This window comes from Rana temporaria, chromosome 10 (assembly GCF_905171775.1).
Source record: "Rana temporaria chromosome 10, aRanTem1.1, whole genome shotgun sequence".
NCBI classification, from domain to species: domain Eukaryota; kingdom Metazoa; phylum Chordata; class Amphibia; order Anura; family Ranidae; genus Rana; species Rana temporaria.
Window position 1 is genome coordinate 111,769,643 of NC_053498.1, and position 27,691 is coordinate 111,797,333.

Sequence of the window (27,691 nt, forward strand, 5' to 3'; positions counted from 1 at the left end):
GGGTATCGGCGTATATCGCGCACCCACGATTTCCCCTTATTTTAAGGGGAAAAAAGTGTGCGGTATACACCGATAAATACGGTATTTGATTTTTGAATTTTTGTTATTTTTTTTTTGTTTAGTAGCATTTTTCCTTACTTCCTAACAAAGCAAGGATGGCAAAACTCTTTTTCAATATTTACTGTACAACACGTATACAGTATCGCTATACCAATGTTTTATTGTTTTAATACAAATTGTAAATACAAATTTGTTATTTTAACAGTTAGGCCCCTTTCACACGGGGCGGATCAGTAACAATCCGCCTCCGTATGCTCCGTATGCTCAGCGGGGGTGGCTCCGTTGATCCCCGCTGACCCGGCGGATCACAGGGTGGTCCCTGCACCCTGTGCAGGGACCGCCCTGTCTTTTCTCCGCTCTACCCTATGGCGGGATCGGATGAACATGGACCGTATGTCCGTGTTCATCCGATCCGCAGACGGAAGGAAAAATAGGATTTTCTTCTGTCTGCAGAATCAGATCATTGCGGAGGCGGACGAGATCGTGTGTCAACGGTTTTTTATCCGCTGACATCCGCGATCTCATAGGGACCAATGTATGTCCCTTTTTCATCCGCAAACGGATGGATGAAAAAGCGGACATATGGTCCGCAGGTGTGAAAGGGGCCTTATATGCTTGTTGACTATTTTGTGAAAGGGGCCTAAGCCTACAAATGTGAGTAAAATTAGTGGGGCAGATTCACATAGTGAGTACGCCGGCGTATCTACTGATACGCTGGCGTACTTTAAAATTTCCCGCATCGTATCTTTAGTTTGAATCCTCAAACCAAGATAAGACGGCATCTGGGTAAGATCCGACAGGCGTACGGCTTTGTACGCCTTCGGATCGCAGATGCAATACTTCGGCGTCCGCTGGGTGGAGTTCGCATCGTTTTCCGCGTCGGGTATGCAAATGAGCTTTTTCCGACGATCCACGAACGTACGCGCGGTCGTCGCATTCTCATACGTCGTCTGTAGTCGGCTTTTTCCGGCGTATAGTTAAAGCTGCTATTTTGTGGCGTATAGCTAGACTTGCCATGTTAAAGTATGGCCGTCGTTCCCGCGTCGAAATGAATTTTTTTTTTTTTGCGCAAGTCGTCCGTGAATAGGGATGGACGTAAGTCACGTCTAAGTTAAAAAAATGACGTTGTTGCGACGTCATTTAGCGCAATGCGCGGCGGGAAATTTAGAAACGACGCATGCGCATTTCATTCGGCACGGGGATGCGCTTCATTTAAATGAAACCCGCCCCAACCCGCCCAATTTTAAATACGCCTCCAGAAAAACACGACGCTGCCTAACTTACGGGGCAAATTCTTCCTGGATTCGAATTTACGTCAGGTAAGATACGGCGGCGTAGCGTATCTCTAAAACGCTGCGCCTGTCCAATTGTATGTGAATCTGCCCCAGTAAGATTATGCTAGGAAAATAATTTTTGAAATCGAATTGGCTGCTGTGACACCCCCGTGTTGCACTCTTCCAGTTTGCAGGAGAGATATTAAGTGGTATGGTCAAAATGCAGCTGAGGGACCTATTAAACAAACATAAAAAAAAGAGCGAGATTATAATGAAGCCATCACCATACAGAGCTGTGTTAAAGAAGAAAGCCAAAATAAGAAAGCAGATAATCAGCTTTACAGCAAGGAAAGCTTGTTATTTCCACTGATTAAAGCCAAGAGTCTGGCTCTTCCGCATTATGGAAGGTGAGTCATTTCAGAGACCACTAGCTTTGCAAGGCCTGGAAATAATGAATTTTACTTATTGTCTCTCTTATTTGAAAAAAAAAGATTTCTAGGTTTCTATTTTTTAAGCTTTCTTATCCTTTACATATGTGAATATTGTTTAAAAACTGTACCTTTATCTAATAATTTAGCACTTGGTAGCTTTTGTTGAGATGGTCGGTTTGTTTCCCTTTTGGAGCTCTGATTTGAAGATGTACTTTGTGGTTTTTATTTGAAGGTCCTATTTTCTTATGTACCCTTCTCCCCTTCTTATTTCTTACTCTTTCATTCTCTCATTTTTATTTTCTATAATAAAAGAGTGTCCTTGTCTGCCGTCTAAATACTACAAATTCTAGCTACGGTCTTGACTGCTGAGGCGCAATGAGCCCATGTAGGTGATTAATTGTAACATAAATGCATAGAAAAACCTTCCCCCCTGCCCCTCACCCCATTAAAGGGGAGTTCCACCCACAATTTCACTTTTTAAATATAAATACCCCTGTAATACACAAGCTTAATGTATTCTAGTAAAGTTAGTCTGTAAACTAAGGTCCGTTTTGTTAGGTTGTTACAGCATTTAGTTAGTTTATAATCTAGAAATAGACCGTGGCCATCTTAAGTGTGGGCATCATGAAGCCAGACTGTATGACTTCCTGGATTTCAGCCTTGCAGATCTTGCACATGCTCAGTGCTGCACAAGCGATGTAATAGGTTTCAGTCAGGTTTCCATAGCAACGGGAGTGTCAGTGGAAGTTGCCGCCCCTTATCTATGCAAATAGGATATTTGCAAGGACTACTGGGATACATGATGCCTATCCCAGAAACCCTTGCGAATAGCCTTGTGACTTAATAGCCTAGGCTAATAAGGAGGAGGAAGTAATGAAGGACTACAAAATAAAGGTATTTACAAGCAACAAAATAAATAAAAATTGTCCATTCTGAACACTATGAGATTAGGGCATGCAGCACAGACAAACATAAAAAATGGGTGGAACTCCACTTTAAATAAACACACTTAACACCATTAGGTTGGAAAGGGCAAGGCCACAGCTTTATTAAATCCAAACATAACATGTGAACACTTTTCAACCAGTGCCAGTCATAGTTTTAAATTGTCGCTCTATTTTTGTCTATAGCGCAAAAAATAAAAACCGCAGAGGTGATCAAATACCACCAAAAGAAAGCTCTATTTGTGGGGAAAAAAGGACGCCAATTTTGTTTGGGAGCCACGTCGCACGACCGCGCAATTGTCAGTTAACCACTTAAGACCCGGACCATTACGCAGGTAAAGGACCTGGCCAGTTTTTGCGATTCGGCACTGCCTCGCTTTAACTGACAATTGCGCGGTCGTGCAACGTGGCTCCCAAACAAAATTGATTATTTTTTTCCCACAAATAGAGCTTTCTTTTAGTGATATTTGATCACCTCTGCGGTTTTTATTTTTTACGCTATAAACAAAAATAGAGCAACAATTTTGAAAAAAAAAACAATATTTTTTACTTTTTGCTATAATAAATACCCTCAGTAAATACCCTGCAGTTTTCTTTAGACTAGGGTTGTCCCGATACCACTTTTTTAGGACCGAGTACAAGTACAGATACTTTTTTTCAAGTACTCGCCGATACCGAATACCGATACTTTTTTTTAAATGTGTCCCCAAATGCAGCCATGTCCCCCACGAATGCAGCCATGTCCCCCACATATGCAGCCATGTCCCCCACATATACAGCCATGTCCCCCATATATGCAGCCATGTCCCCCACATATGCAGCCATGTCCCCCACATATGCAGCCATGTCCCCCACATATGCAGCCATGTCCCCCATATATGCAGCCATGTCCCCCACATATGCAGCCATGTCCCCACATATGCAGCCATGTCCCCCACATATGCAGCCATGTCCCCACATATGCAGCCATGTCCCCACATATGCAGCCATGTCCCCCACATATGCAGCCATGTCCCCCACATATGCAGCCATGTCCCCCACATATGCAGCCATGTCCCCCACATATGCAGCCATGTCCCCACATATGTAGCCATGTCCCCCACATATGCAGCCATGTCGCCCACATATGCAACCATGTCCCCCACATATGCAACCATGTCCCCCCACATATGCAGCCATGTCCCCCACATATGCAGCCATGTCCCCACATATGCAGCCATGTCCCCCACATATGCAGCCATGTCCCCCCACATATGCAGCCATGTCTCCCCATACCTAGATGCCGCCGCCTAGTTAATCGGCGTGCGGGGAACATTACAGCTTTCATTTGAATAGTTGTCTGTTCCCCGCCGCGCCGCGTATAGACACTCCCCCTTGCTCGGGATTGGACGGGTGATCTGCACTTTGATAGACAGATCACCCGTCCAATCCCGAGCAAGGGGGAGTGTCTATACGCGGCGCGGCGGGGAACAGACAGCTATTCAAATGAAAGCTGTAATGTTCTCTGCATGCTGATTAAATAGGCGGTGGGGGCAATGCGGCGTATGGGGTAGTATCGGATCTGGCATTGGGGGCATTTGCGGGAGTACAAGTACTCCCGCAAATTCTCAGTATCGGCCCTGATACTGATACTGGTATCGGTATCGGGACAACCCTACTTTAGACTGTGCACTGAGCTAAGCATGCGCAACATTCTTAGCAAGGTACCTTGTTACCAGGATGAATAAACTCCTGTGCATTCATTGGAGTTAGATCATCCCCTGCTAGCTGGTCAAGATGGCCAAAGACAAGGCTCCTGGAAAAAGCTGGGGAGAAGATGAAGAGGGAATGCACAGACTTCAGATCATTGGAGTGGAGTATTTGTGAACCTTAGCTCCACTTTAAGGTTTACGAAAGGTCGCTGTCAAAGTGAATCTCTTGTCATGCCCTACAAAGTGTATGAACTAACATTACTGGTACAGTGCAAGCAGCTTGAGGTGCGTGCAAGTAAATTTGTTTGTTTTTACTTTAGTTCCTTGCATCTGGGGAGGACTTGCATTTTGAAAGCTTTCTTTATATGGGCCTTGACTGCTCCCCAAATGGAGAAATAAAGCAGAACTAAACCCTCCTATCCACTACAACTGAGGATGGCGCCATCTTAGCCTCTATTTAGATTTGCAGTTGCCATGGTTCTGCCCTTGTAATCACTATGATACAAGCCATTTGAGGGTTTGAAAGTTCGGTTGAGAGCTGACATAAGCACATTGGCGACTGTGACAGTTATCATCAGAGGCCTACCTTGAATGTAACTGTTTAATTGTAACAAGTCCAGCCCCCTCCTGGCACTAAGCCCCACCTCTATCCCTCAACTGTCAAACAGCAAAATCGGTAGTGACCACGGAGGAAAGAAGGCACCATCATTTGGGGGGAAATCAAGACCCATTATACACGATCCAAGGTCCTCCTAGGCACATCTGACCCCTGGACAGGTAAGGGAAGCAGGGACACACCAATAAAAGCAGGCAGAGAATCTAACCTTCCCTCCACTTTCCTAGAACCTGCTCTTAATGTGTTTTTGCCATGAGAGTGACACCATGGAGGGACACAAGGCCTAATTTTCTCCAAGCATGTTATCTCCATCGATACATCTTATGAGCTAAGTAAGCTTTTGCTGGATCCTGAGTGTGGGAAGATTGCTCACTTATGCCGCGTACACACGATCGGAATTTCCGACAACAAAACCGTGGATTTTTTTTTCCGATGGAATGTTGGCTCAAACTTGTGTTGCATGACACTGTTGTCTGAAATTCCGAACGTCACGACCGCGGTGACGTACAACACTACGACGAGCCAAGCAAAATTAAGTTTAATGATTCCGAGCAAGCGTCGAATTGATTCAGAGAATGCGTAGGATTTTTGTGCGTCGGAATTGCATACAGACGATCAGAATTTCCGACAAGAACTTTTATTGTCTGAAAAATTGAGAACCAGCACTCAAATTTTTGTTGTTGGAAATTCCGACAGGAAATGTCCGATGGAGCCTACACACGGTCGGAATATCCGACCAAAAGCTCACATCGAACATTTGTTGTCGGAAATTCCGATCGTGTGTACGTGGCATAAGAATTACTGGATGGTTGATTTGTCTGATGGCTGTACCACAGGGATAGGCAACCTGGGGCCCTCCAGCAGAACTACAAGTCCCATTATGCCTCTGGGAGTAATTGTAACTGCCAGCCTTGCAATGCCCCATGGGAAATGAAGGCCCCTTGACCCGCCCTGCACTAAGGAAAGGCAGCCTTGACTGCTGGATGCTTGGCAACCAGGTGGGGCGTCAACATAAGGAGGGAGTCGGTGTGGCTCCGCTGGGATTGTCTACGATGGCACGAGGTGAGGGGGTGGTGACAGAACTCTAGAAATAGCTACGCAGAGGCCCGTCCCACTACTTCTGAAGAATTAACGTCACAAGAGTTAAGCACCCACCCACCCGCCCATTGTGTTGTTGTTTCTTCACAGCTTCTTTGGCGGTTTTACCTGGCCAGCAATTGGCATTACTTTTTGGGCTAAACTGTTGAATTACAGGGTCAGTTAAGGCCTGTCTCGCACTGATGGTGGAGACAGGCCTCTTAGACTAGACAGTTGGTTTAGAGACTCTTACGGTGTAACCGTGACTGGCATGGTTTTTGGAGTTTGTTATAACAATATGTTTCAATAAAGCTATGGCCTTGCCCACTTCCAACTTTAAATGGTCTATGTGTAATTATAAGGTTTGTTATGGTTGAATTGACTGGTAGTTAAAGGGTCACTAAAGGAATTATTTTTTTTAGCTAAATAGCTTCCTTTACCTTACTGCAGTACTGGTTTCATGTCCTCATTGTTCGTTTTTGCTTTGAAGTAGCTGTAATTCTGCTGTGATCTCCACACTTCCTGGTTGCCTGTTTTCTTATAACCATTGTACTGGGAGATTTTCACGGTGGTCTAAGCTGTCATTACTGTGTGTCTAAAACTCCTCAGAACCAATCAGATTAATTTTAAAAACAAAACACTGCCCTGGATTTGTTTGTTTTTGTTCTGTGTCTTCCTGACTCACCTCTCACCCGGAACTTCATGTATGTACCTTTGAAACCGAAAGTGAAACTAGAGGCACATTATATGATAGATTAAATTCAATTTTTAATCATTTTTAAAAGCAATCAGTTAACTTTTATGTCTCTATACCCAATAAACAGTCATTTCAGCAAAAAAATTGTTTTCCTTTAGTGACCCTTTAAGTTAAGCCTAAGCTTCTCAGCAGTCATGTAGTTCTACAACAGCTGGAGGGTACCAGGTTGCCTAACCCTGTTATTTCCCTTCATGGATGGACAGCAATTACTGATACTGAGCTGGTTGCAGGTAGTATCCATGCGCTATAAAGAATAGTTTTCTGTCTAGGATAAATAGAGCTGGATGCATTTTTCTGCATTGTTTTACGTCTCTAAATTAATGAATAAAATGCTAAGATTGGTATTAATCTCATCTCTCATTTTACTCTGAACAGACAGATTTGAGACCAACGATTCGGAGAACTCAGAGGCAGCTAAAATGCAAACCACCAACCAGAAGATTTTCTCAGTGTCATCTACTGCCATAGAGAAGAAACCAGAAGACCCACGGGGCCTGGGGCCCTTCTTTTACATTGGTGGCAGTAATGGGGCACAACTGTAAGTGACTTTCAGTTCTAAAAAAAAAAGAGCATTTGAAAAACAAGTGTATGTATCAGGTTAGAAACATTTACAAATGCAATCATGTAGATTTGTTAAAGCGGTAGTATAAAAAAAAAAACCTGCAGGACAATGGCACAATGGGGGTTATTTACAAAAGGCAAATCCACTTTGCACTACAAGTGCAAAGTCAAGTGCACTTGAAATTGCACTGAAAGTGCACTTGGAAGTGCAGTCGCTGTAAATCTGAGGGGTACATATGAATAGAGAAGAAGCTCTGCTGATTTTATTATCCAATCATGTGCAAGCTAAAATGCTGTTTTTTATTTTCCTTGCATGTCCCTTGCATGTCCCCTTCGGATCTACAGCGACTGCACTTCCAAGTGCACTTTCAGTGCAATTTTCAGGATTTGCCTTAAGTAAATAACCCCCACTGTGTATGCATGGCATACTAGCACACTATGGAATACTTACCTTAGAACGAAGACCCCCAGCAGCGCGCTTTTACCGCTGACAGGGCTTCCTTTTTCACCTGGTCTTCCTTCCAGGTTTGCTTGCTCCGGGCCCTATGACTAGCCAAGCCTTCATGACGCCACTCCTGTGTATGTGCACTGGAGTCATGGCCACAGCCCAGTGCTCTGAAGGGATGGCACGGGTCTGCCGTCCCTTCAGAGCGATGCACCAGTGACATCACCGGCTGCATGCAGTGTGAATATCTCTTAAACTGTGCAAGTTTAGGAGATATTCACTGTACCTACAGGTAAGCCTTATTATAGGTAGTGTTGCTCACGAATATTCGCATTGCGAATATTCGACTCGAATATAGCATATTCGAGAAATCGCGCTATATTTCGAATTTCGCGGTGAATATTCGCAATTCCGAATATTCGCATTTTTTCAATTTGATTTTTAAAACAGATCACATCCTATCGACGTCTAAAAGCATTGCTGGTATGATTAGAGACCCTGGGCCGAGTAGCTAAGCTGAGGCGATCCTTTTATGTTGCCAAATTGAAAAAAAAAAAATTGCGATTTTTCGCTATTGCGAATGCGAAAATGATTGCGAATTTTCGATAACTGTGGTAGGAGAACTCTGATTGTCTCTGATGCAAAATGGGGGGGCTTTGTGTATGTGTATGTTATGAATATTTGTATGTTTGATATTATTATTTTTTGTAAGAAGGAAAAAATTGCGCATACCTTAAAAAAGGGGAGAATACAGCAGCAACTCAAAAATGTTATACAACATAAATTAATACAAGACAGAAAATGGAGTCGCTCTACAAGAATAAAAAATATGTCTAGTGACAAGACATGTGGGCAAATTATAAAATAAGCAAGCGCAAATAACTTGTGAAATACACAGTGAAACAAATATATAAAGAAATATAGTCCCAATAATAGAAAAATAATCTTTCATAAAAATGTCTTTGATATGTGAAGTGAAAAAAAGTCCAAAGCATGCAGCATGAACGTGTTCAATCTTCAAGGTGTTTGATTGACAAATGGCTGTGACAGATGGATAGAGTAAAGAATCGCCACCAATGCAAAACACTTTTTATTTTCTATTGTAAAATATCAAGAATATTCTGAGCCAATCAGAGTGCTCCTTCCGCATTTCCCGAATATTCGCAATTATTTTGTATTGTAAAATATCAAGAATATTCTGAGCCAATCAGAGTGCTCCTTCCGCATTTGCCGAATATTCGCAATTATTTTGTATTGTAAAATATCAAGAATATTCTGAGCCAATCAGAGTGCTCCTTCTGCATTTGCCGAATATTCGCAATTATTTTGTATTGTAAAATATCAAGAATATTCTGAGCCAATCAGAGTGCTCCTTCCGCATTTGCCGAATATTCGCAATTATTTTGTATTGTAAAATATCACGAATATTCTGAGCCAATCAGAGTGCTCCTACAGCATTTGTCGAAATTGCGCAATAAATATCGCATTCGCATGTTGCGATATTTCGATAAAATATCACGAATATTCTGAGCCAATCAGAGCGCTCCTCCAGCATTTCTCGAAATTGCGCAATAAATATCGCATTCGCATGTTGCGATATTTCGATAAAATATCACGAATATTCTGAGCCAATCAGAGTGCTCCTACCGCAGTTATCAAAAAATCGCAATTATTTTCGCATTCGCAATAGCGAAAAATCGCAATCATTTAATTTCGATAAAATATCACGAATATTCGAATTTAGCGAATATATCTCGAATATTCGAATATATATTCGAGATATATCGCGAAATCGAATATGGCATATTCTGCTCAACACTAATTATAGGTACAAGTTAAAAAAAGGCTTTACTTCCACTTTAAGACTAGCTTCACACCTATGCAGGTTGCAGTTGATGTGTTTCCCCAGCGTTTTTTGTGATTTTCCCCATATGGTTTTTATGCCTTTTTATTTATTGTTAGACAGCGGTGTCTCATGCGGAAGAAACCAGCAAAAACGCAGTTGAACCGCATCTAAATGCACTGCTTGCGTTTTTGATGCATTTCTTCTGAAGTCTATGGAACCAAAAATACAACCTGTAGCAGCCAAAAAAGTTCCTGACCCTTTCCAAAAAACGTACCAGTTGAAAACGCACAGATGTGAATGTGACCTACAGTATAGGAAATCATATTAAATGGACTGTAGTGCGTTTCTGCAAATCTGAAAACGCACTGCAAAACACATAGGTGTTAACCTAGCCTAAAGTGAAGTTTTGGTGCTTTCTCTTTCGTCCAATGGACGGACACAGCTTCCTTAAATCTTGACATTTGGGTTATGTTCTGTCTATTAGGAGAGGACTAGGCAGACATGTTAGATATATAAAAACATGTAATTATATCAAAGCTGAACAGCCCCGCCCAGGGGGCGGTCCCTCTGGTCATAACCCCTCACCCTGTACTCTGCAGCTCAATTTTTTTCTGCCTAGTGTAGGAAAGGGCCTGGCTCCCTAGGGGCCCATTGGTCCTGCAGAAACTTTTATTTTTATTTCTTATTTTTGTTTTTCTTGAAAATTTACTTTTTGACCCTGATATCTACTATCAACTGCCGGCTGGGTGACAGGCTGGATAATATAGATCCTTGTAGTCTCCCCAGTCCGGCCATCGAGCGTGAGCAGGCCTTAGCTACGCGCTGGGTCGGCCACAACATACCTTGTTTGCTTTAGGGGTGGCCGGTGAGCTATATGCTCCGGGGCCCACATATGACCAGGCTACTGCTGTCCAGTCACAGTGGCCGTCAGCCACTACGTACTGCTCGGTTTGGGTCTGTCAGAAATGCGTCCAGCAGTCCTCGCAAGGACGGGTAAGTAGATTCCCCCTGTCTTGGCAGGATGGAACAGCTAGGCATTCCAGGGGGGGGGGGGCAGATTAGGGGGTCTCTAGTCCGCTCTTTCCTCTCTCCCGGTCCTTCCCCTAATGCTTTGCTGGGCCTGCTGTGGGGGGGGGGGGGTCCGGGGCCTGGCTGGGGGCTGCGCAAAGTGCCCGGGTCTGCTCTAGTGCAGGTGGTCTGTATTTTTTTTTGGGGGGGCCCTGTTGTGTACCCAGTGTTGTTTGGCCCTTTTTTTTACCTCAGATTCGATCGGCGCCTTTTTGGAAGCACGGGCGCAATTTTCCTGTGGCCACGCTGTTTTTATTGCTAATACAGCGGCGGCCATTTTCTTGTAGCCGCACTGTGTCTATGGCTAATACAGCGGTCGGCCATTTTCTTGTAGCTCGCACTCTTTTTTCCTGAGGTAACCGGCGGCCATCTTGTTGAGGCTTTTCACATTGGTTTGGCCTCTAGCGCTACTTTGTCATTTCTGAACGGCGCGAATGGCAGATCACCTCAGAGACACCTCAGGCACACACTATGCGAGGGTTAGAGCAGACGGCAGCGCTGAGCAGTGCCTGGTTCAGGATGGTGAGTCCTCTGGGAAAACCACTCGGTCTGTGCAGCTAGGAGGGTGGGCATTTTTGTACCTTGACTTAGTCCTTGAGTGGCTGTCAGGTGTGTGGGTCAGCATGGCGTCAGAAGCTAGCGCTTCTTCCCCAGACATTCCTGCATTAGCAACCGGTGCCCCTGCATCTGCTAGACCTATGGACGCTTTGTCGGCAGTCCTGGAGTCATTTGTTGCCAGGGTAGAGGCGGTGTGCGGGCAAAAGCGGGGGGGAAATGCCCCCTCCCCCACCATCTTCTGTGGAAAGCTCTGACTCAGACTCGGGCCCAGATGTAAAACAGGACCCCTGTTCTGAAGGGTCAGAGTATGTGGACCAGGACAGTGAGGGAGATGTGTCCGGGTCAGCGCAAGAAAAGCGCTTGTTGGAGCACTTATCACCACAGTGCGGGAAACCCTCAACCTGGAGGATGCGGCTGGGGCACTGAGGTGTCGGTCCCTTTTGGGTCCCACAAGCCGACCCGCACTACTAAGGTGTTTCCTTATGTAACTTATTTTGATACGTTTATAGACAAGGTATGGGAAAGAACGCAGAGGACCTTTTCGGTCCCAAAACGCATGGCGGCCCATTACCCTTTTGAGTAGAACCTTCTGAAAAAATGAGCTTCTCCCCCTGTTGTGGACCCCCCGGTATCCAGGTTAAACAAGGTAACCACAATTCCGGTGGAGGGGACCCCTGCATTTAAGGACCCTACAGACAGGGGGGCCGAGGCGGTGGCCCGGTCCATTTTTGCCATGCTGGGGTCAGCCTTACGGACAGTTTTGGCTGCGGCTCTGGTGTCACAAACACTCACTGAATGGGCAAAATTGTTGCACGGGGAGTTGAAGAAGCAACATGCTTCCCCAGTCTGCGTAGAATTGTCCGACCAGTTGATTCCAGAGCCTCAGTATGTGCTGTGGTACTGCGTCGCCTAATTTGGCTAAAATGCTGGTCAGCGGACCAGACTTCCAAGAAGGCTATGGCAGATTTGACCATCAAGGGAGGGAGGTTATTTGGTGCCTCCCTGGACGACATTATCAAGGATATCACTGGGGGTAAGAGCACGCTGCTCCCACAATCCAGAAAGGGTAAGGAGCCGCGCCAATGTACCGAGTGGTACTTACATTTAAGACCCTATACATTCAGAGTCATATTCTTGGAATGTAGGTATTCTGTGTTCCGGCATATATCCCTGAATGCCCTGGGCCCTGTCATTGTTGTGGGGCCCAAAGCAGCTGCCTCATTGCCAACTATCCCAGTTTAAATTCCCTTGTCCCTGAAAGTCCTTTGCTGTGTCCTGATATCTCAGTGTGAAGTGCTGCTACTAATACTGCCCAGTTCTCTCCTATTGTTGTGTACAGATGACTCACCTGCAGACCCTGCATTTACCGTCATTCATATGTAAATAACTGGAGATTTATATGTAAATAGTGCATTCATATGTAAATAGCTGAGGCTGGCGGCATTTATATGTAAATAAAGGTGGCATTTATATGTAAATAAAGGTGGCATTCATATGTACATCATGCCCCTCTGCAGTGAAGAGATGATGTGCTGTAACCTCTAGCAACCAATCAGTGAGAAGTATTACTATACAGTAATCTCTAGAAACCCATCAACAAGAAGTAATGATATGCAGGGCTGGACTGGGACAGAAATTTGGCCCTGGACTTCATCCAGACTGGCCCATTTTGACAGGTCTCTCCCATGGCGGCCGGACAACTCCCGCACACCCCCCCCCCCCTGGTCACCCAAGCCCCCTCTCCCCCTTCACTAGCCACTAGCCGTTCTACTTTATTACTATTAGAGTAGAAAGGCTGGTACTGGTACTCTTATAGGCAGTACCAGTGGGGAAGCTAGACATTATTTCACCCGGGACAAGATTAGGCAGAAGGGAGAAACTCCCAGGCCATAGCTGTTGAGTCAGCTGTCTGTCCCCTCCCCCATGCACCTCTGTTGCCCCCCCTGCTCCTCTGGTCCTCCCCCTGCTTCTTTGTTCCCCCCAGGTGAGCGCTGTGGGGAGGGAGAGGAGGTGAGCGCTGCGGGAAGGGAGAGACAGAGGACCGGGGGGGCAGCGGTCCACTGTCACTGAAGCCGGCCCACTGAGCCATCGGCCCACCGGGAAACTCCCTGTAGTCCCTATGGCCAGTCCATCCCTGATGATATGCTGTAACCTCTAGCAACTAATCAGTGAGCCGTAATGTGTGCTGTAACCTCTAGCAACCAGTCAGTAAGTGGTAATGATATTCTGTAACCTCTGGCAACCAATCACAATCACTGCCTGATCTGATACAGTAAACTGATTTTAAGTCTAGCTGATATTTATTGCAAAATTGCATGGGGGGCCCCAAGAACATTTTTGCCCAGGGTCCAATCAACATTAAAGACGGCCCTGCCTGTGCCTCCTGAAGCATGAAAACTCCAGAATTTACTGCACTGTGCTTATAGCCTAGCAGAAGATCTACTACCACATGCCTGATAGCTCTGAGCATTATTATACATGTGTTCAATAGCACTGAGGATAGCAGCAGGCAGTACACCTGGATTCCCTACTTTTCCTGGCATGGGCGATCTCTTGGGAGATGGAGGATTATGTTAAGATGGCAGCTGCTACAGATGAAAAAATCATCAAAAGGTGTAGTAGGTCTTTGATATTTTATTGATTGTTGTTTCTCTTTTGACCTTGTAAGCCACATCAATAATATGGGACTTAACGCACCAAGATGTCGATCGGCTACAAGATTTGGTGCACCTACAATACGGAAAAATTGCCATATTCTGCATTTTCAATTGTGTAAATGTTTACCAGGCCCTCTGCAACCTATGACACTGGTCAAGGAAAAAAAAAATGACATCCTCAAGAGGTGGATTATTTCTGCATAGCTCCCAACTGTCCCTGACCTGGAACAAAGTCCCTCTGTCCCTCTTTCCTCCTCATTTATCCCTCATTTGGGTCTGATTTATATAGTTGCATTTAAAATGTACTATTTCTTTTTCAAAAAGTGTTTCCCAGTGATAAACCTTTCATCCAATTTCTAAATTGCTGCATTTGTAAATTTCAAAAGCCAATATAAAGGAATAATAGTGGTAAAAAAAGCCCTTGTGGGTTTAACTACCATATTTATCGGCGTATAACACGCACTTTTTCCCCCTTAAATTTAGGGGGAAATCGTGGGTGCGCGTTATATGCCGATCCCCGCTGTCTCTGAGCGCCGCCGACAATGACCGACCCGGGCCGAGTGTACTGCGCACTCGGCTAGGCTCGGCCACGTCGGCTCCGCCCGCAGGATCACGAGAGAAGCCGACATAGACCGAGCAGAGCCGAGTGTACTGCGCCCTCGGCTAGGCTCGGCCACGCTCGGCTCTGCCCGCAGGACCGCGAGAGAACACGACATAGACCGAGCCAAGCCAAGTGTACTACGCACTCGGCTAGGCTCGGCCACGCTCAGCTCCGCCCGCAGGATCGCGAGAGAAGCTGACATAGAACGAGCAGAGCCGAGTGTACTGCGCACTCGGCTAGGCTTGGCCATGCTCGGCTCCGCCCGCAGGACCACAAGAGAAGCCTAGAGAAGCCGACATAGACTGAGCCAAGCCGAGTGTACTGCGCACTCGGCTAGGCTCGGCCACGCTCAGGTCCGCCCGCAGGACACAGGAAATCCGGCAAGACAGCAGATGGACACCTCCAAAGCCGCAGATGGACACCCACAAGGCTGGATGGGCCGCAAACGGACGCCGGACAAGGCCGCCGATGGACGCCGGGCAAGACAGCAGACGGACACCGAAAAATTTAAGTTTTTTTTTTCCCCTTAAACTTCCCTTCTAATTTTGGGCTGCGCGTTATACGCCGGCGCGCGGTATACGCAGATAAATACGGTAATCATTTTTTTAACAATTCTCCTTTAAGGGGACGTGGCAAAGGGTGTGTCCTATGGCTACATACTTTTGCTAATAGGTGTCCCTCGTTCCCGTCTCAAAACGTTGGGAGGTATGTTTCTGTGTGCCCTGTTTCCTTAACCGCTTGCCAAGCAGCCGCAGCAGTTATACTGTGGCCTGGTTGGCTTGGCTTCATGAATCGCCATAGCTGTACGCCAGTTTTTGCACATGCCCATTGGTCAGCGGGGGAGCCAATTAGCAGGTGCGGTGGACTCAATATCCGCCAGCCGCCCACGATCGTTCCCCGCAGTGACCAAACTGGGATCTGCTGTGTAAACAAGGCAGATCTCCGTTCTGACAGGGGATCACACAGAGATCCTGTCTTTCTGCTATGCAGGAAGACGGATTTGTGTGTTGTCCCAGGCGGCCCACCCCACCCTCCCCACACAGTTAAGCCGGCCCACCCCACCCTCCCCACACAGTTAAGCCGGCCATACACGGTTCGAATTTCGCAAATCGTATCAAAGAATTTTCATACGATTTTCACACCGTTAGTGGGCTGCAGCAACAGCCGATTTTTGTGCGGCAATCAAATTTGAGGAATCGGACAAACGATTTTCTTTTTTTTTTTTTTTTGTTTCAAAGATGTTTATTGTTAGCTCTTCACAGTACAATCATTAAGACAAAGGTACACGGAATGACATCTCGGTGGTCACAGACCCATAAAGCGAAAATGAGCGGGCGCAGCCGCTTCGCCATACATAGAAAGGGTTTAAATAAAACATCTAAGGGTTATAATGCAGTGAATTAGGGTGATAACCACCTCTATAAACAATCTTCAACTTCTGTGATTGGTAGTCGTGCCAGGAGGCGAAAGTCTGCCCCTCGTGCGGCTTCCATAGCTTGCCTAAAGCAGTGAGTAGCTTATCTGAGGAGCGAAGGTAACGTGCTCCTCTCGTTCAGCCCTGGCGTCTTCCGAGCGCCTTTATGGATAGCTAATATCAAGTGTCTATCTGTCTACCGAGTGTGTCACTAGGCTGATCGCCCTAGCCACATCTCAGCTCTGTTGTCTGTACCGTTTAGCGAAGGGTCATCCCCGTGTGTCGAGGAGGGTATGTGGGATACTTAAAGACAAGGGGAGGGGGGGGGGTAGGACCGGCAATGGGACTGGGGGGGGGGGCCGAGATGAAGGGAACGGAACATTCCGCCACAGCTCTGTAGGGGGGTATAGCACAGACGTCTGAGGTCCGTGACGTCAAGGTCTAACAGTCCGGTAGTCGGCTGTCGAGGTGTAGTGTTTCCAGCAGGCCCATGTCTCGTTGAATCTGGCAGGGTTGTCGTTGGCTTGATGGATTAGGTCCTCCATCTCCATCGTCTTCTGAATGCGTTGGAACCAGTCCGCCAGAGACGGGGGTTGTGAGGATAGCCATTTGATTGGGATGCACATCCGAGCAGCGTTCACCATGTGCATAGCCAATGAGCGGTTATATCCCTTCGGGAGCGTCAGGGCGTGGTGAAGGAGGTATTGTGCGGGAGAGAAATCTAAGGTAACGGTGGTTATGCGTGCAATGAGCTTGTGGACCTCTGTCCAATAGGATTGGAGTGAAGGGCAAGTCCACCATATGTGGAGAAAAGAGCCCGTCTCCCGATGGCATCTCCAGCATGTTTTCGAGAGCGTGGGGTCAATTCTGTGTAGTTTGAGCGGAGTCTTGTACCATCGGGAGAGGAGCTTGTATGCATTCTCCTGTGTTTGGACATTAACCGAGCCCTTGTGGGCTAGTCTGTATACCGATTCCCATTCCGCTTCCGTGAGGTCAAGTGCGGTATCCCTTTCCCATTGTTGGTTTGCCCAGTGGATTTTGGAGGAGTGGGTTGCAAATAGTAGGCCATAGATGATGGAGATAAGGTGTCTCTGAGGCTCCTTACTGGAGCAGAGGTTCTCGAATGGGGAGTTGGGTCTGGACCATTGGGGGCTCGGGGCTGTCCTGTCTAGGAAGTGTCTGATTTGCACGTAAGTCCAGAAGGGGAACTCGTCCTTGTCAGTTTTAGCTGCCAGTTCCGTTTGTAGCATGAGTCTGCCTGAAGTAAAAAATTGATGTGCCTGGACCGTCGCGTGGGGCCAACCGTCCGACAAAAAGGCCTGGTGCATGCCTGGGGGGAAGTCAGGGTTCAGTTTGAGGGGGGTTATCGGGCCGCATTGGTCCGACAGGTTGTGTTTGATACATGCCTCTCTAAAGGCCCGTAGTGATTGGAGTATGAGGGGATGGTTCCCGCAGTCAGGCGGGGTGTTTCCCTTTGAGACCCATGGCAGGTGAGACAACGGGAGGGGAGAGAAGGCCTGCTCTATTCCCACCCATTGTTTACGTTTCCCATTGGTGGCCCAGTCAACTATTCTAGTGAGGCTACAGGCCAAGTGGTATTTGCGTAGGTCCGGGAGGCTCAGTCCCCCTTGCAGTTTGGGGACTGTGAGCCGGTCATAGCTTAAGCGAGGTCGGGTGCCCCGCCACACAAAGGATGTGCATGCCGATCTGAAAGATGAGAAGAACGCCGGGGGGAGTCTGATGGGAATCGTTTGCATGGCGTACAGTAGTCGTGGAAGGATGTTCATTTTGATCACCGCGATCCTGCCGAACCAGGACAGGTGCTTTGAGGACCACCCCTTCAAGTCCTTCACCACCGCTTGGAGCAGTGTGAGGTGGTTAAGGGAGTAGAGGTCTGATAGGGATGCTGGGAGTTGTATCCCCAGATATGTGATGGCTCTAGCGTTCCACTTGAAAGGGAAGTTCACCTGACATAGATCCCCCAGGGATTGGGGTAGGGAGACGTTGAGAGCGTAAGATTTGGAGAGGTTTATTTGCAAATTGGAAAGAAGCTTAAACTCATTGAGGTCTTTTAGTAAGTTGGGGATGGTCGTGAGGGGGTCTCGAAGGAACAGGAGGATATCGTCCGCGAATGCGGCGAGTTTATAGGTCCGGTCCTTGATCTCAATGCCCTTGATCGTCGGGTTGGACCTGAGTCGTCGTAAGAAGGGTTCTAGTGTGAGGACGAAAATCAGGGGGGATAGGGGGCACCCCTGACGTGTCCCGTTCGATATGGAGAAGGCGTCCGACAGGTGGCCGTTCACACTGACCCGTGCCGTGGGGCCCGCGTATAGCATGGCTATATAATTTAACATGAGTGGCGGAATATTGGTGGCTTCAAGGGTCGCTCGCATGAAATCCCACGCCACCCTGTCAAACGCCTTCTCCGCGTCGAGTGAGAGAAAGAACCCCGAGGATTTGGTGGAGGTAAGCCAGTGGTGTATGTTTAGGGCCGCTACGGTGTTGTCCCTCGCCTCACGGCCAGGGACAAAGCCGGCCTGGTCTATGTGGACAATATTGGGCATGTAGGGGAGTAGCCTGTTCGCTATAGTCTTGGCGAACCATTTAAGGTCTACGTTGAGGAGCGAGATGGGTCTATAATTGGTCACTATTGTCGAGTCCTTGTCAGGTTTGGGGATGACTACAATGTGTGCGGTCAGTAGGTCTCGTGGAGGGGTTTGGGCTTTGGCGAAGGAGGCAAACGCCGATACGAAAAAGGGTGTTAGAACCTCAGCGTAGGTCTTATAGTACCCCGTAGTCAGCCCGTCTGGGCCCGGGCTTTTGCCCGTTTTCAGTTGTTTTAGGGCCAGTCCTACCTCTGCACTGTTTAGGGGTCTGTCTAATTCTGCCCTGGCCTCTGCCGTCAGCTTGGTAGGGCCGTATTGGCGCAGGAAGCCGTCAATTAAGTCTTTCCGTGTGCTTTGTGCTTTTGGTGTGGTCGGGGATGGTAGGTTGTAGAGACCGGAGTAATAGTTGACAAATAGCTTGGCTATGTCGGGAGTGGATTGCACCTTATGGCCTTTGTCGTCCGTCAGTGAGTAGACGGTTGCTTTGGCTCTTTTGGTTTGTAGGGCTTTCGCCAACAGTTTGCCCGCTTTGTCGCCGTGTTCGTAGAAGGATTTCTGGGCTAGAGCATAACTACGTCTGATCTTTTTACCTATAATCTCCAGGAGTTCTGTCCTAGCCTGGCTGAGTTCCTGTAATGTCGCGAGAGCTTGAGATTGTTTGTGTGCGGACTCCAAGCGTGAGATCCGTGCTAGGATATCGTTGTACTGTTTGCGCTGTGCCTTGTTGCGTTTGGCAGCCGCGGCTATTAGAAGGCCTCGGACCACGCACTTGTGCGCCTCCCAGTTGATGATAGGGGCTGTGTCTTCCGGGTTGTTTTCCCGGAAATATGCTGTAAGAGCCATCTCCAGCTCCTTTGCCACTACCGAGTCTGTGAGTAGGGACGGATCTAGCCTCCACACCCTCGCGCGATGGTGGCAGGGGGGAAGGGACAGTGTCATTGAGATTGGGTGATGGTCCGACAGGAACATGGGCTCTATGGTTGCAGCGGTCAGCCTGTGTAAGTCGTCCTGGCTTATTAGTAAGTAGTCGAGTCGGGAGTATCGATTATGGGGGGCTGAGTAGAATGTGTAGTCCTTGCTGGAAGGATTTAAGGCGCGCCATGTGTCGTGGAGCCTGTGGTTTTGGAGGATCGCTTTAATTCTCCTCAGGGCCGTGTACCGGAGCGAAGACGAACCCGTGGACGTATCTAGGGCTGGAGTGAGGGGCACGTTGAAGTCGCCCCCCAAAATCAACATCCCTGCCTGGAAGGGTGTCAGCACTTCTGAAACTGATCTAAAAAATGGGACCTGGCGGGAGTTCGGGGCATAAACATTTGCGAGTGTGATCGTACGGTTCATGTAGGAGCCCTTCAGGAACAAGTACCTTCCCTCCGGGTCAGCTAGCGATTCTGTCATTCTAAAGGGGCAATTTCTGGCTATTAGTATGGAGACACCTTTTGTCTTGATGCGTGTGTTCGTGGCGTGGTGGGCTTGCGGGAAATGAATATTGTGCAGTTTGGGTGTGGTTCCTGACTTGAAGTGTGTTTCCTGCACAAACACTATGTCTGCCCGAGCCCGGTGCATGGCCAGGAGGAGTTGGGCTCTCTTTTCGGGGAGGTTCAGTCCCTGTGCATTCACCGAGATCACTTTCAGTGTTGGGTTATCAGTCTTCGATCGTGAGTCCGACATTGTGATTGTCACTGTAGTCACGTGTCAACGGGTGGGGGGGGGGGGTGTCTGAGCTGTGGCGGAGTAGGAACCGGCCTCTGGGGGGAGCTTTGCAGAGACGGGACTAGGGTTATAGTTCAATCGGGGGGAGGGGGAGGGGGGGTTCGTTGCCGGGACTACCACCTGAGTGGTTAGTAGCGTACGGTGGGAAGGAGGGAGGGATGTGTGCCCGCAGAAGGGCGGGTGTTTGTAGGGGGGGGGAGGATGAGGTTTTGGGGGAGGGGGGTGACCAGAATTCCCCTCTCAGAGGGGGAGATAAAACCGATTAGGTGGGGGGCACTGTGGCCCACCACCTATCTAGAGTGATGTACTCAATCGGTTTAGTGCGGCCGCACGGGATACCCACGCCTAATGATAGGCCCAGACACCACCGTGCGGTGCCGCGGGGGGGGTTAGCCAAGTCCCAGCCAGAAGGCAATTGGGTAGGATGTGGGGGATCAACAAAGAAATGCCCGAGCCTGGTATGCCACCCCAGAGCGGTCTGCCTTGCGTGTCCTCAAGGGGGCAATCTCTGGGGCCCTTAGTGTATGGAGGTCAAGGCGTCTCGGTCTAACTATCTGCTATATTTGCAGCCTAAGGGGGTCTGGTGATGGCGGGCTTATAGAGCTATGTATGTTATGGGGTGCGTCTGCGCTCGCCTCTCCCCGCGGCCGGGCCACCACCGAGCCATCGGTGTACTTGCGTCCGCGGCGGGAGGGCGAGAGAGAGACACCCGCGTGCCCCCTCCACCTCCAGCAGAACCTCCCGCTTATAAGACTGGCCAAACATCAGCTAGCTAGCATGATAACCCCGCTACAGGGTTGCATCTTATCTCGGGAGCAGTCTTGTGAGGCGGTGAGCCACCGTGCTTATACTTATCCTAAAGTTCGGATCTTGACCGGCATCGCTATTCTTTGCGCCCGCAGCTGCCTGGGTGAGAGAGTCATTCGGGGTTGCTTCCACGTTACTCGGTGAGGGAGCTCTTTTGCGGAGGAATGTCTGTTGGATGATGTGTGAGGCCTGAGGCATTCGGGCCTCGCCCCCTTGTTGGACCCCGGCCCCTTGACAGTGACGTGAACCAGTCCTAGAGGGCGTTTCCCTCCGGTGTATCTCCATAACTCAGGGGTGCTGTCACCGTTCCAGTCAGCCCGGGGCCTTGCACGTTGTTCCTGTACGCCGGGCCTGGGAAGCTGGTGTGTGTGAGTGCCAGTAACGCCTCCGTCGTTAGTTCAGATGAGGAGAGTGACGAGGGTATCGCGCCCGGCTGCATTGCTTGTGGCAAGGTTCCCCCCCGCCTCTTGGTGGGGGGATGAGTATCCCTGGCACTTCTCCTCGAGACATGTCGCTGTAGGGATCCAGGGTAGCAGTTCCTGCGTCGGGAAGAAGGAGGTGCACTTTGCCGTAGTTCCGGTGGTGTAGGCTGGCGCAGGGCATCTTGGGCAATGTAGTATGTAGTTGAGTCCGATCGTTGCGGGTCCCGAAGAGCGTCAGAGGATGGGCTACGTTTTGCTGTCACGCCCCTAAGGTGGGTGGGACGGAAGTTTCCCGCTCGGAACGTAAGGCCTGGCGACAGTCAGTCAGAGCAAAAGACCGCGCATTTCAGCTGTCTCTGGGGGATACAGGAAAGTTCAAACCGGTCTCCCCATACAAACGAGAACATGTGTAAAACACCCAACATGGCAACGGGGGTAATAAACTTGCCAACAACACAGCGGGTAACAGAAGTAATAGGCAGACCTCGGGGTTGTTAGTGGTCTCTCCGGGCCCTCCGTGACCCGGGTGATGATAGCGGGTCTCGTTCGCTCCTGGGCCCCACGGCTGTGGTCGAGTTGCGGGAGCCTGAGGGAGATCTTCTCCTTCGGTACCTCGTTGGCTGCGTATCCATGCTCTCTGCCGGAGGTCCGTTCCATCTGCCCACTGAACGGCGGTATACTGCGTACCATTCCGGAACCGCAACTGGTTGGATGCCCAGAGCTTCAAAGAAGTGAGGGAGATCCTCGGGGACTTTTAGCATTGCGGTACGGCCTTGGTGGGAGGCCGACAGGCAGAAAGGGAACTTCCACTTATAGCGAATGTTCTCGGAGCGCAGGACATCAAGCAGGGGTTTGAGGTCCCTGCGATGCTTTAAAGTGATTCCCGAGAGGTCCTGGTAGAGTTGAATTGGCGCTCCTCCATGTTGAAGGCGCTGTCCTCTGGCTTGCTTCAGGATCTCTTCCTTCAGGCCGTAATCAGAGAGACAGCAGACAATATCCCTAGGGGGATCTGTGTCCTTGCCTCTGGGGCGTAGCGCCCTGTGGATCCGTTCCATGGCGATCTGCGTGTCCGGGGGCCTTTGAAGGATCGAGTTAAAGATACTTGTCACTTCTTGTCTGATCCTGTCACTTTCCACTGCCTCCGGGAGGCCCCTCACACGTACGTTATGGCGGCGTCCCCTGTTCTCTAGGTCTTCCAAATGGCGGTTTACCTCCCGCAGCTGTAGTGTGTGGTCATCAATTTTTCTGGTTGAGCGCTGGAGGACAAGGTCGTGGTCTTCCAGGGCTTTCTCCGCTGCCTGTACTCTCCCATCTAGCGCCTTAAAATCCAGGCGCAGGTCTGCAATGGCCGCCGCGAGTGCATCTTTGATGTCCGTCGCCACCGCCTTCAGGTCTAGGATGGTGATCGGTGTAGCCGCCGATGCCGGGGTCAGAACTGCGTCCGGGCCCCCGAGAGCCCCCGGGGGGGAAGTGTGTGGCGTCGCGGAGAGAACAATCTCCTGATCTTGTGAGGAGATCTGCGAGCGGCCTACTCGCGCTCCTTGGCGGGAAGCCGTCATGGTCCCGCGGCCGGCCCGGAACATCTCCGGTATTGTATGCTCCAGCGCGTCGGTATGTTCCCGGGGGGAGCGGGAACGGGAGGCTGAGGACTGCCTCGACGCCGTGCCCATGCTGTAGTCCGAAAAAGACGGGTGAAAAGTGCCGCTAAGTTTGATAAAGGCTCTGAGGTGGCAGGAGCTCAGCAATCAGGCAGCCATCTCCTAGCTCGGCTCGGCCACGCCACGATTTTCTAATCAATGATGGGAGAAGCATGCGAGAAATGTAATAGAAAAAAAAATGCGCATGTACAAAAAAAGAAAATTCCCGGAGAGAAAAGAATATTTCCGACCACAAAAATTCTTTTCTGTAGCAACATGAAGCCTTGTCGAGAAATCAACGGTGGCATCATCGGATCACAACGAAAAAAAAACGTTCTGATTTTGAAGAGAAAATTTGTTCGAAATTCGACCGTGTATGGCCTGCTTGAGAAACACATTGAGGGAACACATTTAACCCCTTGATTGCCCCTGATGTTAACCCCTTCCTTGCTAGTGTCATTAGTACAATGTCAGTGCATATTTTTAGCACTGATCACTGTAATAATGTCACTGGTTTCCAAAAAAAAAAAAAAAAAAATGTCAGCTAGGTTTCCGATCTGTCCGCCGCAATGTTGCTGATCACTGCCATTACTCGTAAAAAATTATAAAAATGCCATAAATCTTTCCCCTATTTTGTAGCCGCTATAAACCAATCAATGTATGCTTTTTTTTTTTTACCAAAAATATGTAGCAGAATACATATTGGTCTAAATATATGAAGAAATACGATTTTTACATTTTTTTTATTGGATATTTTTTATAGCAGAAAGTAAAAAATATTGGGGTGGATTCAAGAAGCAATTGCGCCTGTGTAACCATAGGTTACACAGCGCAATTGCTTACTTGCCCCGGCGTAACGAGTGCTCCTGATTGAGGAACCTCGTTACGCCGACTGCAGCCTAAGATATGCGTGGCATAAGGCTCTTATGCCCGCATATCTTAGGCTGCATTCTTGCGATGGCCGCTAGGTGGCGTTCCCGTTGTGCTCAGCGTATAGTATGCAAATTGCATACTAACACCGATTCACAACGTTGCGCGAGCCCTGCGTACGCAATTTACGTTGTTTCCGTAAGTGAATCGTGAATGGCGCTGGACGCCATTCACGATCACTTTGAAGCAAATGACGTCCTTGCGACGTCATTTGCCGCAATGCACGTCGGGAAAGTTTCCCGACGGAGCATGCGCTCTACGCTCGGCGTGGGAACGCGCCTAATTTAAATGATTCCCGCCCCCTACGGGATCATTTAAATTGCGCGCGCTTGCGCCGGGCATTTTGCCGGCGCGCCCACGCAATTTACGAAGCTTCTGCTCCGTGAATCGAGGGCAGCGCAAAAAAATTGCGGGGGCGCAGGGCAAAATCGTTGCCCTGCGCCTCCGTAATAAATGCGCAAATCTACTTGAATCCGGCCCACCGTGTTTTTTTTCAAAAATTTTCTTTTTTGTTTAAAGGGAAAAAAATAAAAACTACAGAGGTGATCAAATACCACCAAACGAAAGTTCTATTTGTGGGGAAAAAAGGACATACATTTTATTTGGGTACAGCGTCGCACGACCGCGCAGTTAAAGTAATGCAGTGCCGTATCGCAAAAAATGTCTTGGTCAGAAAGTGGGTAAATCCTTCCGGGGGCTGAAGTGGTTAAACTTTATTTATAATTTGCAATCAGGCCTGCTTTATTAGGTGACAGTGATGTGTCAAAGTGTTTGAACTGTATAGAGCAGAAAAGTAAGAGTGGATAAGCCGTGAGCCTGGAAAATGCGTGAAAACAGGGCGCCCTCTGCTGGCTACCACTCCACACTGTTATTGTATGCAAGTCACAAAATGCACAAGGTGTGATAATATGTTCCAATACTGTAAGAATAAGAAGTTAGCCATTAGCAGAGCTGCAGTTTTGTGTCCGCAGATGCACTTTACCATGCTTCATTTCCTGGCTTCCAACAGCTTTATGTTAAGACCCCCCCAAAATAAATAAATAATTGCAATAAGTAATAAAAAAATAATTGTAAAAAATAATAATACAAAAAAAACACACTGGGCCAGATTCATGAAGAGATACGATGGCGGATCTCCTGATCCGCCGTCGTATCTCTGAGATCCGACGGTCGGATCTATGCGACTGATTCATAAGAATCAGTTCCGCATAGATCTCCCTTAGATCCAACTGGTGTAAGTGACTTACACCAGTCGGATCTTAGGCTGCAATCTACCGCGGGCCGCTAGGTGTCGTCACGTTTTTTTACACGTCGGATATGCAAATGAAGGGGAGCCGCCGATTCAAGACCGAACGCCCGCCTGTCGCTTTTTTTTTACGTCGTTTGCGTTCGGCTTTTTCCGGCGGATAGTTACCCCTGCTATATGAGGGGTAGCTAATGTTAAGTATGGCCATCGTTCCCGCGCCGAGATTCAAATTTTTACGTCGTTTGCGTAAGTCGATCGGGAATACGGATGGCCGGAATTTACGTAGCCGCCGAAAACAATGACGTCCTAGCGACGTCATTTGGAGCATGTGCACTGGGAAATTTCGCAGGCGGCGCATGTGCAGTTAAATCGCCGTGGGAACGCGCCTGATTTAAATTGTACACTCCCCCTAGCCGCGGAATTTGAATTCCGCCGGGGAGTTACGATCCGACGGTGCAATTTTCGAGGTAAGTGCTTTGTGAATACTGCACTGGCCTTGATAAATTGCACCGGCGGATCGTAAATCACATAGATTACGCGGATCTAAAGATCCGCTAATCTATGTGAATCTAGCCCACTGACACTCCCCCCCCCCACCCCCTTAAAAAAGAAAGCATTGTAAAAAAAAAAAATACTGATACATGTGCCACTGTCACAGTATCGGTACTTGCACTCGGTCTTAAAAAAGTGGTATCGGGACAACCCTAGTTCAGACCCATGTGATCCGATTCCACAGTTCGCACTGTGTCCTGTGAACCGATTTGGGGGTGTCATTAACTTTATATTGACACCCGCAGCAGTTCGCAGATGTTAGTGCGAACTGCTTGCGAGTCAGATGCGATGCGGGATCCTCACAGGAATCGCGCTGTTTCCAGCATCAGTGTCAACTGAGACTTTATGTGTATTGCAGTAAAACTTTAGGCTCTTTTCGCTTTAAAGTTTTGCATACTTTGTTTTGTTATATTGCATTGCTTTAGTAGTTCAAACAATTTATTCTAATGCCGCGTACACACGATCATTTTTCAGCATGAAAAAAAAACAGTTTTTCATCATGTCCAAAAAACGACGTTTTCCCAACATCATCATTAAAACGACGTTGCCCACACACCATCGTTTTAAAAAAAATGATCTAGCAAAGCGCGGTGACGTACAACACGTACGACGGCACTATAAAGGGGAAGTTCCATTCGCCTTTGGGCTGCTTTAGCTGTTTCCGTGTTAGTAAAAGACGATTTGCGCTTTTCTGTCTGTTACAGTATGATGAATGTGCTTACTCCATTACGAACGGTAGTTTTACCAGAACGAGTGCTCCCGTCTCATAACTTGCTTCTGAGCATGCGCAGGTTTTTTTACGTCGTTTTAGCCCACACACGATAATTTTTTACAACCCGAAAAACAACATCGTGAAAAAATAGAGCATGTTCGAAAAAAAAAATTGTCGTTTTTCAGAACCCGAAAAATGCTCTGGAGCCCACACACGATCGTTTTAAATTACATTTTAAAAAAAACTTTGTTTTTTACAACCCGAAAAATTATCCTGTGTACGCGGCATAACTGTTTCATCCAAAGTAAGTTATTTACCGTATTTATCGGGGTAAAGCGCGCACCGGCGTATAGCGCGCACCCCAAACCTAGAAGGGAATTTTAAGAAAAATAAATAAATACTTACAGTTTGAATGACCCTCGTCGGTGTCTTGCCCAGCGTCCATCGGCGGCCTTGTCCGGTCCGGCGTCCGTCTGCGGCCTTGGTGGTGTCCTCCCCGCTTCTCCCGCGCTGTCTCTGAGCGCCGCCGCCGACATATATCGAGCGCAGTACACTCGGGTACACTCGGCTAGGCTCGGCCACGCTCGGCTCCACTCGCATAAAGGCTAGGAGGCGGGACAGGGCGTGACCGCGCTTAGCCGAGTGTACCCGAGTGTACTACGCTCGGTATATGTCGGCGGCGGCACCCACGATTTCCCCCCAAAAAATGCACGTTATACGCCAATAAATACGGTATTTTATCTACTAGTAGTACTTTAATAAAGCATTTGAACTAGTGCATAACCTTGACTAGGAATTGGGTAGGGGAGACTATTATGTCACAATTAAAGTGAAACTACATCTGAGCACCACAAACCCAAATTGCTATTAAATACTCCATCCTGGACCAGCCTTTCTCAACCTTCTTACCCCAGGGGAACCCACAAAATATTTGTTTAGGTCTCGGGGAACCACGGATAAAACCCATTCATTGGGGGTCAGTGGGAACGGTGACCCTTATTTTGAATTGCCTTTTTATCATGTGGTGGTAAGTATGACCCCCTTACAGAGAGCTATAAAGATTATTGGT

General features: G+C 48.1%; 1 protein-coding gene across 1 annotated transcript in view; it reads left to right on the plus strand.

Moving 5' to 3' along the window:
- Positions 1–27,691, plus strand: part of TTLL10 (tubulin tyrosine ligase like 10) — a 114,661-nt gene that overhangs the window by 23,153 nt on the left and 63,817 nt on the right. Inside the window, exon 3 of the mRNA XM_040325993.1 lies at positions 7,226–7,388. Within this exon, the coding sequence (XP_040181927.1) occupies positions 7,226–7,388 (163 nt within the window). The remainder of the gene's footprint in view (positions 1–7,225; positions 7,389–27,691) is intronic.